The sequence below is a fragment of the Coccinella septempunctata genome, chromosome 8, assembly GCF_907165205.1.
Source record: "Coccinella septempunctata chromosome 8, icCocSept1.1, whole genome shotgun sequence".
NCBI lineage: Eukaryota > Metazoa > Arthropoda > Insecta > Coleoptera > Coccinellidae > Coccinella > Coccinella septempunctata.
The window spans coordinates 15809203-15822582 of NC_058196.1; the positions used below are offsets into that span (position 1 = coordinate 15809203).

The 13380-nt window shown below is 34.5% G+C and overlaps 1 protein-coding gene across 1 annotated transcript; it reads left to right on the forward strand.

Annotated features, from left to right (window-relative positions):
* Positions 1-5618: 5618 nt before the first annotated feature.
* On the forward strand, positions 5619-6329 carry LOC123318344. The gene has a single exon (XM_044904954.1). The coding sequence runs from the start codon at positions 5619-5621 to the stop codon at positions 6327-6329; it is 711 nt and encodes a 236-aa protein (XP_044760889.1).
* The last annotated feature ends 7051 nt before the right edge of the window (positions 6330-13380 follow it).

Below are 13380 nucleotides of genomic sequence, written 5' to 3' on the forward strand. Positions count from 1 at the left end.
ACCAAATATACCTCAATAAAAATTACTGTGGAAAAAGATAGAGGGCGTTGAATTTGAATTTTTTTTTCGTTTTTTGCTATTAATTTCACTGTATATTTTTTCATCCGTTTTTAGAAAAACACAATTGAACAGTTCAGAGCATCGGAAGGGCATTTGAAGTAACGATTTATTTATTTTATTTATTTATTTTATTTATTTATTTCGACAATAAACGATAATTAAAAACAATGTAACATAAAAAGAATAAACTTAAATTAAATGTTCTACGTGGCCTCCTCCGACTTCTATGCCTTTTCTAATTCTTTTAATAAAGGCCTTTCGAACTTCGAAGAAAATATTATTCTGTTCCCTTATGAAAAATTCAACTTTAATGCCCTCTATCTTTTTCCACACAAATATTTTATTGAGGTATATTTGGTCCTATCGCCATATTTTGGTCCAAACAATCTGCCCTTAGCCTATGTCCCAATAGTTATGAATGACCCTGTATTTTGTGCTTTCTCAAACATCAAGTAAGTTAGAGATCTAGAACTGTCGGAATGTCGTAACATCATTGGCAAAAATGCACCATGCTTACAAACACTCCTAGAGCCTTCTTCAGATGTGAGCTGGCGTAAAAACCTAATTATCAGAAGATACACTTTCAGCCTGTGGCTATGAAATTCCCAGAAGCGTTTTGCGTTCGAATTCTAGAGGTTTTTGCGAAAATAATAAACTCCAAATCACACCCCACTTCCAATATACAACAGCGAATCAAGACCGATTTGTTCATCTTCTGCGACCACCAGCCCCATACAGACAAACAATAAAAAACAACAAAATCCGAAGGCTATCCCGAGGGACCTTTTCTGAACGTAATTCATCCTCGTTCCCCCCGTACTGTCTCGTCCTTTTAACCAACAGATGGTGCTTATTACTTGGGCAACTGCAAAACCAACGAATACATTAGTTGATATTTTTGGAGACACGTCCTAAACGATGCATTGGGGTGCTTTATTGTGTAATATCTTCGGTAATGTGGCGGGAAATTGTTCTCGTTGTTTGCTCATTCATATATTATCTATCTGTGATAATTTCAGGGGCGCACTCAGCCGATTCGATTAGAAATTTGGGACAGAGAGATCCATTGGTAGGTTCTGTACTGTAGCCTTCGTATAATAACAGGAATAATTAAATGTGTTCATCAAAAATTTTAAAGGGAATATTTTCCGGAAAAATATTTTTTGTAGGCAAGGCCAAGAATATTCACAATGAAATATTAGTTTCTTATTTATGGTCCTTCAAAACGAAGACACACTGTAACCATATCAAGAGACGCCAAAGAATCACATTGAGAATTTATTAATCCTTTCAGACATTATATAGACGTATAGGAATTCTCAGCAAAAACGAAATGAAATTAGCAAAATACAATTGAAAATGACAATGAAATACCAAAAATAATTACCATCAATAATAATCATATAACAAATAAATATGTACTTAAGTACATATACATATAATAATGAAGGAAAAAAACCGAAATAAAGAGACTTACATAATAAAATTTGCAAATAATAATTTTGCGAAATAATGTAAAAACATTTGTCCTCCAGCATTGATTTCACTTTTTTCTCCAATTGTTCTTCATCCATTTCCTTTTAATGTTTGCGCAGGTGACTTTATAATTTTATTTCTGCATATTGTGCATATTTTAAGATTTTTTACATTCTGGTTCCTGGGGAGTCATTATAGAAGTGTGTATTCTGGCGTTGTCCTGATAGGAAAAAACACCTCTCTTGCTGGCCAATTCTGGCCGTTTCTGGTCAATCGCTAGCTAGCTTCAAACGGTCAAATCGTTGAAAGTAGGGATCTGAATTCAATGTTTTGCTATATGCAAGCAACTGATAATAAATCATTCCAATCAATAAAACTATTATCAGGTATTTGGATTATCTATTTCACCACATCCTATTCAATCATTACACCGACGTTTCGGTCGCACATCGGACCTTTTTCAAGGATAAATGATCTTAAAGAAGTTGAGTAAAGAATAAAAACTGCATACAAGGTTTCATTAAAAGCGACTTTGAATTCCAGCGGAAATTTTCTCAAAAAATTTTTTCAAACAAGTCAATAACGTGTGTTTTCCCACACCTTATACATACTTAGAAAAAGTCGACTGTTTATATGGGCCATAATGTAGATACTATTGCTCGTAAACTCAATGTTGTCGTATCAAGGTTTAAGGTAATACAAACATTACTTCTACTTACGAAATGTCAAAATTTTATTGCCTGCGAAATATTATTTCATGCTTTGAATAATTGAACTTTCCATTTAAATACTTGAGCTATTATGACATTACTTTCATTATACCTGATTATTCAAAAATGCGTATGCAAAGGAAAAACATGGTGATTGCAACCAGCATTATTGAACACAAACAGCAAGGTTTCATTCCAAATTTCAAATATAAAAGAGTTAAATAGACAAAATACTTGTAAAAATATAAATAAATTAAAATCATAATACAGATTGAGAGAATTCTCCCGAATTCAAAATTTGTTGCGTAAAAAGTATGGTCAGAAATGAGGATAACTGTTTAGGTTTGAATACACTAAAAATATGATTAGAATTAAGTTTCGCATTGTGAACACTTCGAAGTAAAATCTACTTTGAAGTTTTCGTTGACATTTCTTTCGAATTACGGATTACGTTCATTTTAACTAGTTTTAGCGCAGCAGCATCATCAAGTCTCTTGGCCCTAATCCACCCCTGAGCCTATTTTCAGAGGGTGGGTTCCTCGTGTCATCGTACGAGCCCTCTTCTCTGATTTATGGAATTCAGTTCAAATATGAAAGAAGTAACGGAGGTGTTTGTTCATGAAACTAACATAGAATTGTCTGTCTGCCATTGTGCTTGTTGTGTAAATATTTTTCAACAACTGCCCCTTTCTATTATGACCGCATTGTTCATTCACGGGCGTGTAATTTATATCCTTCGTGGCACTTTTTAACGTCCATTCACTCTTTATTTGTTGTGGATTATCTACCGTTATATCTAATAATGGATATGATGAATTCGTTGACTTGTATTGCATAAAAAACTTTCAGCCGATTCGAGTAAATTAGGCAAATTTTGTTAACTCAGAACGTTCAACAAATTTATTTATCTAACTGAAAATACAATTGATATTCAACAGTTTGTTTTTACTATGTTCAAATCAAAGTAAATTCTTCAAAATTATTAATTTTGCAATTCAAAGATGTTCTTATATGACCGGGCATGATTTTAAAAGTTTGTCAAACTGCGTATATGAAACTCTTCCTTCCACTTTCCTTTATCTTTTGGACTCTCTTCAACAGATTTTTATTCTGGTTATTTTCTAGCTTGAATATGAGTGTACAGGGTGGGCAAATTTCGATGTTTTAGCACTACAGCTTTTAAACCAGTGGAGATAGACTAAATCTGATACCCCATTCTCGTTCTCTTTTACTGAGAAACTAACAAGAGTAGTAGTCATTTTTGGCCACCTTCTTTTGTTTTCGAGTTATAAGCGAAAATTGGAAAAATGGCGATTTCCAAATAAATTTGTATCTCCGCTAATACTGAAGATAGAGCTCTGAAATAGAAACATTATACAGGTACTTTTTTAATTAGAATCCAGGTGCGTGCCTGCCTTTTTAGCAGGATGTTTAATTACGAAGCTATTACCTAAAGTTATGTTTTTTTAAATGGGAACACCTGATTTCTGTGCAATTTTTTGAAAGCTTAAATTTTACTGATTTCAAAAATATATAACATCACATGGTTCGTATTAATATAAATAATAAAAAATGGTCAAAAACCTTTTTTCTCAATATTATGGTTTCAACTTTTGATGAGAATAGAAAAATGTATCATCTTATGATTACCACAGTCTCCTTCTATTAGTCCTTTCATTTCTATGCTTCTCACTCAATTTCTCCAAGATTCAAATTTTGTGAAAATTGGTAAAAAGCATAGAAAGAATGACATTGATGGAAGGAGACTGCTCTTGTTATAGGAAGCTCTATTTTTCTGTGCTCGTCAAAAGTTGAAACCATAGAAATATTGAGAAAAAAAGGTTTTTGACCATTTTCTATTGTTTATATTGATACAAACCATATGATGTTATATATTTTTGAAATCAGTAAAAAGTAAGCTTTCAAAAAATTGCACCAAAATCTGGTGTTCCCATTTAAAAAATCATAACTTTGGGTTATAGCTTCGTAATTAAAAATCCTGCTAAAAAGGCAAGTACGTCACTGGATTATACTTAAAAAAGTGCCTGTATAATGTTTCAATTTCGGAGCTCTATCATCAGTATTAGCAGAGATATAAATTTATTTCGAAATCGCCATTTTTCCAATTTTCGCTTATAACTCAAAAACAAAAGAAGGTGGACAAAAATAACTACTACTCTTGTTAGTTTCTCAGAAAAAGAGACCGAGAATGGGGTATCAGATTTTGTCTATCTCCTCTGTTTCAAAAGCTGTAGTGCTAAAACATCGAAATTTGCCCACCCTGTACAGGGTGGGCAAAATTGGTGATACCTGAATTACAACTTTTTCAACCTTACGAGATAGAGGAAAATGCATGGCACATTACGGTCGTCTTTTTTCGAGAAGCAATTAATGCCATCAACTGCATTACTCTATCTTCTTTTATTTTCGAGTTATAGGCCAAAATTGAAATTTCAACTTTGGTCATTATCTCCGTTTCTGTTTAATCTAGAATGATAATAATAATAATAATATCTATTTCGAGAATCTAACATATTAAATAAATACATAATCAGAACGAAATATATGTCCTAGAATATAAAAGAAAGTAAAATAGATTAATTCCACTTCATGTTTGCACGTAAAAATTCATCTACTGAATAAGGCTCAATGCCAAGTAACAGTCTGTGCAGTTCATTTTTGAAACATTTTTGGTTACGTATTTGTTTTATTCTTTGTGGTAGCCTATTAAAATACTTCATACAACAATATTCTGGTCCTTTTTCAGTAATGGACAATCTATGAATGGGATAGATATAGTCAGTATATCTGTTATTATAGAGATGTGATGGTAAATTTGCCTCAAAATTTTCTCTATTCTTGAAGAGAAATATTATGCATTCTTCAATATGTAATGCAGCAACAGTTAAGATTTAATTCCTCTCAAAGAGACCTCTGCAAGATGTTCTCGAACTTAGTCTGTACATTATTCTTAATGCTCTCTTTTGAACTATGAAAACCCTCTCAATGATCCTTACACTGCCATAAATAAACAAGCCATTTCTCATGATTGACTCAAAGTTCGCGAAGTAAATTGTCCTCAGACCACTTTCATTCAGGTACTGTGAAAGTACTCTTAAACTATAACAGACTGCATTGAAACCTCTACAAACTTTATCTATGTGGCTTTCCCATGACAGAAGTGAATCCACAGTCAATCCCAAAAGTCTAGTTTCAGTTTCTAAAGCAATTTGTGATCTACCCAGTGTCACATTGTCTGGATAGTCCAGCCTAGTCCTATTTGTTTTGAACATTAAACAGTTTGTCTTCTTTTCATTCAATATTAGCCCTTCATCAATCCTGATAGCACAAGATCAAGACGACCTGAACTATATGACGAGAAAATTAGTAGAGGAATACAAGAAATGGGGCCTCGAAGTGAACGTTAAAAAGACGGAATCTATGTGTATTGGAGGGACACCACAGAACATCACATTAGAGGATGGAACACAAATTTCTCATTGCACCGAATATAGATACCTTGGTATGAAGCTGACGCATGATGGGACACTGGACGCTGCTATAAAGGACAGAAATGTTCAAGGGAGAAAGGCGATATCCATGATGAATGGCATCCTGTGGGATCAATCAATATCCAAAAGCAACAAACATCGCATATACAATACCATACTAAAGAGCATAGTGACTTATGGAAGCGAGGTCTGGCAAATGAAACAAAGATCTGAAAAGATGTTGCTGGCAACAGAAATGGATTTCTGGCAACGATCTGCGGGCATATCTAGAAGGGATCGTGTGCGAAATGAAAGAGTTCGAGAGATAATGGGATCAAAACATACCATAACTGATGACATAAAGACGAAGCAATTGATATGGTATGGCCACGTACAGAGGATGCCTGATAACAGATTACCCAAACAGATTTTAACATGGACGCCACGAGGCAGAAGGAGAAGAGGTCGACCAAGGAAGAGCTGGAGAGAGGGGATCGAGAAGGAAATGGAGGAAAGAGAGCTCCCCGAAAACCTATGGTTGAATAGAGAGGAATGGCGGTTAGGAGTCGGAAAGCGTCGGAGAACGCTCTAAAACCGATATATATATATATATATATTAGCCCTTCATTTGAGATCCAGTCTGATAATGCTTTAAAAACAGATTTTGATTGATCGAGCAAAGTTTGCAAACTTTGAGCCGCAATTAGGATGTTCTTGTCATCGGCGTAATCAGTAAGGAAGCAGCCCAGACAATAAATACATTGAGGTGCATCATTAATGTATATGATAAACAATATAGGGCCAAGAATGCTACCCTGCGGAATGCCTGTTTTAACAATCTCTCTTCTGGATTTTCCTGATACACCCCCCTTAGTGATGACAGTTTGTTGCAATCTTCTTGATAGGTAGGACTGCAGCCAGGACAAAGTGGAACCAGTTATTCCATACAGCTTAAAAGGAGTTGGTGATTACACAATCATAGGGCTTTTGTCAGATCTAAGAACAATACCATCGCATAGTCTCCACTTTCCAAAGCCTGTAATATTGCCTCTATGAACTCATACAGGGTAGTATGGGTTCCTCTTCCTTTTATGTATGCATGCTGACCCCTACATAGCAGGTCATTGCTCAAAAAATACTCCAAGAGTCTGTTGCTCATGCATTTTTCTAATACCTTGGAAAAACTTGGCAATAGGCTTATTGGACGATAATTCTGAATTTCTGTCACACTTCCTTTTTTATGTAGAGGTTTAATAGTGGCTAACTTCAGCTTGTCTGGAAAAACACCTGCTCTGAACGATGCACAAATAGCGTAGATAAGTGGTGAAATAATTTCTTGTGTACAGAATTTAATCAAAGTGGTTGGAACTTCATCATCCCCACTGCTATGTTTTTTTTTACGCCTTTATTATCTTAGTGATTTCTGTTTCAGTAATAGGTTCGAAAAACATTGATCTGTCTGCCTGTTCTACATGTGACGAGTAATTTTTATGAGGTGAAACTGATATTAAATCTGCAGCACAGTTTAGAAAGTAGCTGTTGAAACGATCTGCGATGACATCACCATCACCACTCATCTGTATATCCCTGGGAGTGTTTGTTTTATTCTTTATATTGTGGATGAAGGTCCAAACAGTTTTTGATTTATTATCAGAGTTTTCTATTTTCTGTTGAAAGTGTTGTTGAAATGAAAACATTATACAGACACTTTTATGATAGCAATCCAGTGGCGTACTATGATTTTTTCCGAAAGGTATATTTGCTGAGCTATAACATAAAGATGTATTTTTCATTATGAAAACAGTAGTTTAAAATGACTTAGAAAGACTGAGGGTAATGTATAATATATTTCTGAAATGGTAAAAATATGGCGATTCTTTCTAAGTCATTTTAAACAAGTGTTTTCATAAGAAAAAACACAACTTTATGTTATAGCTCAGCAAATAGACCAGTAAGAAAAAAATCATAGTACGCCACTGGATTGCTATCAAAAAAGGGTCTGTATAATGTCTTCATTCCAACATCCTAGCACAAACAGAAACGGAGATAATGACCAAAGTTGAAATCTCCCAAATGTAAATTTTGGCCTATAACTCAGAAACAAAAGAAGATAGAGGAATGCAGTTGATGGCCAAAGATTATAGAGTTAGGAAGATAGGAAACAGCCTCATATCGCTAGTACTAAAAACCGACTACGTTTTTGCACACAATTAACAATCAGATGGAGCTGAAATCGTACTGTCAAACTGTTAAATAACAGTTTTCTATTTCATAATTGAAGGGCGCGAAATTCGAATTCTATTCCTCAATAAAAGGGCGAGAAATTCGAATTCTATTCCTTTTATTTAATTCGAATATAGGCTTGGTCGAAACCAGAAAAAACATCCTGAGCGACAAAACAAAAATAGGCCTTTGTTTTGTGATCAAGATGTTTTTTTCATCCAAACATTGTTGTGAATCAATTAATATTAATGAAATACTTTGTTAGATTTGCTATACTTTTTATTTGAAATACCTATATAGAAAAATTTGACAAAATAGAAGATTAAACATGGTGTATTCAAAGGTCAGGCTTTTTTTTAACGGAAGGTACAATTGGTGAAAATAATTCACCTTTGGAAACACCCTGTACACAAATAATTTTACTTTTTTTCATTATTGTTACTGCAACTAATTATGTGAATTCATTTCAATTCCGAACCGCTTGTTCGTTTTTAATAAGATTCCAACTAATATAAATATGTTAATCTCATTTTTCGCGACAACATATGCTGGAGGATTTGACGAATGTCGAGAAGATCCAGTATTCATATGACACTCGTCTGATGAACTATATACAATCTTTCTAAGATAATCTACTTTCTGGCCTAATCCAAGACATCGAATTTCTGCGAAAGTGACAATTTCGCGAGTAAGTGCCTAGACGAGGATTTTAGACCTATTGTGAAACCGCAGGTAGGCAGAAGTCGGTGCTCCAGCATTCTCTTTTCTCAACATTTACTTTTCTTTTTCTCTCAATTTATTTTCATTTCATTTTCACGGTCCTTCGAAGTTTTAAAGCCCTTGTCGCGTCAATTATTATTTTTATTATTTCAGCAAATATTGAAGTATTCGATGTAGGCCTCTAAGTAGCTGGTTCTTTCTTGATCCTTTTTTTAAACACTGGCCTTATTCAATTAGTTACTTAAAATGTTCTCTCATTTCTGTTATTTCTTTTAGTTTGTTCAACTGCACGGATAAAATATCTTTGAGACAATTTGCTTTTTGTATCGCATTTTTGTATGTTCTTCCTTTATATACTAAATTTTGGTTTTGTTTTATTACTCATTGATAGGATTTTATTTTTTGTGTTATTTCAAATTCCTTCCAGATTTTCACTGAAAATATGTACAAGTGACACATAGGCCTCTATGCCCTTTTTCTTATCGTTTCATTTGAAAGAAACATTTTTTTGCTATGATATCAGGGATCTATTGAAGGAACATTTTGTAATAGTGAAACGTATCCATAAATAACTACGTAATTATAGATTATTTCGAAATTTAAAGTTCTAGCCTCCAGAGTGCATTGCTAAACAGGGTGTTAAGTGTACATGAATAGTTGCGAAAAAATTTCAAAGGGTGAGTCCTTGTCAAAAAATTGGGAGGGCCATTCATGTATCTAATTTTTTTTTTAGCTGCCCCTGCTAAGAAACAGTCTCCTAAAGATGGTACCTGAAAAGCTATTTTTAGTTTTTCAGAATCAGAAAACTGACAGAAATTAAATTTTGCAGTCATTCTATGAAAGTCAGAAGGCAATCAAAACAAAGTTTTTCTTATTTTCCCACAATGTCAGCATGATATCCGCCTAAAAAGTTAATTTGAGTTCGAAGATAATTCGAGTTTTATATGACTTACACTACGTACCTGCTGATAAACTATTTTTTCCTCAAAAACCGTTGCTTTTAGTAAGAAATTACAAGAAAATTTATTTGTTCAGAATAAATCAAGCTATCGAGAAGAATTAATTTTTCAATGGTAGATCATGAATAAGGAAGAAAGTTTCTTATGAAAAAATTTTTAGGTGTAGCTTTTTCCACCCCTTGCAATTATAGGGGAACAACACCAATTTTTTTTCGATTGGCCAAGTGATTCATAGTCACTCTGATATCACTACGAACTGTGAGATCTGTGCCAAACCCTTGGTTCCGAGAGGGAAAGTGGGACATTCTGCTTGCGTCCATGCTCGGTTTTCCGATGGGGGGTAGGCAAATCGTAGCTTCTCCTACTACGAATCGCTAACATTACTCCTTGGGTCTACCCCAAGTCCGTGGACTCGGGGGGCCAAGTGGCTCAAAGTTGGTTCTTGCATGTGATACTTCTCGGGTCTACCCCTTGTTCGTGAACTAGGGGAGCTAAGGCAGCCGAAGTTAACCACGCCACTTCCTAATGCCGATCACCCGAAGCTTTTTCTTGCTAGCTCTGCCTCCAGCGTCTTCTCGGTATAGTTGTTGGTCCTTCTTGTTCTTCTCTTTGGTTTGAGGTCCTCTGCTTTGTTTTTTCCTGCTTCCATTTAAGTTGTTTCCTGTAACATGTTCATCTTTGTTGTTGTGAAGTACTAACATTACTCTTTAAGTCTGCCCCGAATCCATGAATTCATGAACTATGGGAACCAAAGAGTCATGGATACTTCTTGTTGTTGTTGGTCATTCTTGGTTGCTACCTCAAAAACAAGTCTTAAGATTCCTCGCAACTACTTAACCCCGTACACCACGAAAAGTCAGGGATGACTATCGTACATCCCTGACCTAACCTAATCTAACCTAAAACCTAGCCTTAAAATTATTCAGTTTTATTCTCATCCAAACATTTTTCGAAAAACTATATCGTTCAAATTAAAACTTTGTTAAGATTAAGACTTGAGCCATATTTTCGCGATTAAGATGAGTCAAGCGTCTTCAAGCGGTGCTATTCGAGCGAATAAGTCATAACGTAAGGCTTTAAGATGCTGTTAGCGGAAACCTGTGAACTCTAAAAGTTCTTTTAGAGTTCACTGGCGGAAACTGCTGTGAATGGAGAACGCCTGTGTCATCAGCGGAAAGGTGAAGGAGTAGGGAGAATATATTGTTTATTTTGATTGAATATGATTTGAATTTTTACTACAGAAGATTACTTTTACTGCCAAAATGCACTTTCTGCATTATCATTTAGAATAAATGAACAGTTTTTTGAAATAATGGCCAAAGAACGGAAATTGAAAATTCACAATTCGATTCGCTGTCTAATGACTATGACAAATGGCTCAACCATCAGCCATATTCTATTTTTGCGACAACAAAATTGATGACGTAACGCTTTGAGACGCTCAAAGACATCGATTAAAACACTTAACCGCCAAAATATGGATTTTGGATTTTTACCTAACTGCATCCAAGAGAAAATTTGTCATTAAACTCTGAGGAGAGCAATAATGTGTATACTTTATCCACAAAATATCTCGATTTTCTCTTATTCATGATATAATAAGAAACTTCGCATCAGCATTGACGAAGAATTTTTATATTTGGTACTGAAATAATATTAACCATATGAACAACACGAGAAAACTATTGATATTCTGTGGTTTTGACTGATAAAACCTAGAAAAATCCGTCGAGCTTCATCGCCAAAATATATTACAAACATGATATTCGTGAACATAGTAAAAGGAAGAAGAAGAAGAAGAAACATGAAATTTTCATAAATTAATAACACCTAAACTATGAGCTTGTCGGATTTGAGACAGGTACCAATCGATTTCTTATGAAAAATTGCATGTATAAAAAATCATGAACAAAATTGATCACCCTCCGTAAAGTTGAGTCCAGCCATTTTGTTAATTGAGCTATTTTAAATCGCCAAGAGATGATGACCCAAGTTCCAAGGAAATAGAGCATTTGGCAACCAACACGGTCAGGCGAAAGTCTGTAGTAAGCATAGACCTAATAATATTTTATTAGGTCTATGGTAGTAAGGGTAGTGGCTACTGACATCGTCTGACACTGCTAAGTGACAAATATTGGCTAATTGATTATATAAGCAGATACGTAACTTGGAGATTTGCCTGATCAGACTTACCAACATACCTAGGTTTTTTTTATTAAATGATCATTTCATTAACGGACATAATGAAATCAACAGTCATCTGAATTGTATATGTTGTATTATAATTTTAAAAAAATATAAAGAATCCGTAATCGCCCGCGCATGCGAAATTATAATTCGCAATTTTCGATCTGGTGGAATTTTATCGGAATGAATGACATACCGAACCTATTTTACCAAATCAACCGATTACGTAACGCTGAAGAGCTAAATGCAATAATTAAACTCCAGCTCCAAACAAATATCCAAACGTGTGTACACTGTACACACGTGTGCGGAATGTTGAAACTGCTTAAGCCCAATCTGCTAACTAAATATGGAATAGATTGAAAAGCCACCATCAGGACCTGTTTTACCCTGTATTATAATAGATTGTTTACACCAGTTACTAACAAACAATAACCAACTTATTCCGAACTATATACCTACTTAGGCTTTCAAGTTGTTCGAACAACCTACAATTTCGCAATTTGACATATACTTTCTATTGAGGTTAATAGGGAATTTTTCGCACAAAAAAGCTTGAAGCGACTGATTTTTGATATGACAGCTTGAGAAAACTAATCAAATTAGGAATATTCACAAGTTGTCATGTTAACAAAGATAACACTTTCCAACTTCAAACTCTAGGGCTATAATCTGGAGCTTTTCAAATGAGGTATCACTTGACCCCTTTCCTTTTACAAAAACTAGGGGTGGCACTCACCACCGTTCAAGGGGTGAAGCTAGAGGCAAGGTAATATGCCTTAAATGTGCCCCTCTTAAAAACTAGATCAACGTATTCCAGCATTTTTTTGTTTTAAATCCCAGTGCGAGAAAATTAATTTATTCCATACTTTATGTACATACTGGGTATCATTCGGCTTTATGGAACTATGGAAAAATAGTAAAATTACTAATAGTTGGGGGGCCAAAGAGGGAAATTCGGGATTTACTTGAGCGTGTCAGATTAATATAAGGGGACATACCTTGGACCCTGTAGAGTAACTCTACCAAAAATTAGACCTGTATATAGGGGGAATTGTTTTAGGACAGCCTGTCAGAATACTAAAAAAAAACGATCATTGTACATATTCGAGCGTGTCAGATTAAGATATATGTGGTTAATTACATGTTGAAAAGTATATATTCTCTTAATCTGACAATTTAAGCGTGTCGAAAATGTGTGGGACGGCGCCAAAGTTGCAAAAAAAAAAAGTCACGTGTACATTCCCGAGCGCGGTGGCGTTTTTTCTTATTTTGAAGCTAATGATTCAAGAATAACGGAAAAAATATAATCTGACAGTTTTAGCAAGCCGAAACAATAAAAATTGGCCATAAAGGTCACAAAAATCAGTTTTTTTGAATTATCTCCTTCCCTGGGCTTCAAATCTTTTTCGCATTCATTATAAAAGTTGTAGAGCATAACATTTTTTACAAATTTAGTAGTGGAATCAATGTCTGTGAATTAAATATCAATAAATAAGTTAACTTGTTCATTTAATTATTGAATTCTGAAAAAGTACAGAATTCAAAAATTGT

Coding starts and splice junctions, on each gene's coding strand:
- LOC123318344 (XM_044904954.1), top strand. CDS start 5,619: ATGACGAGAAAATTAGTAGAGGAATACAAGAAATGGGGCCTCGAAGTG.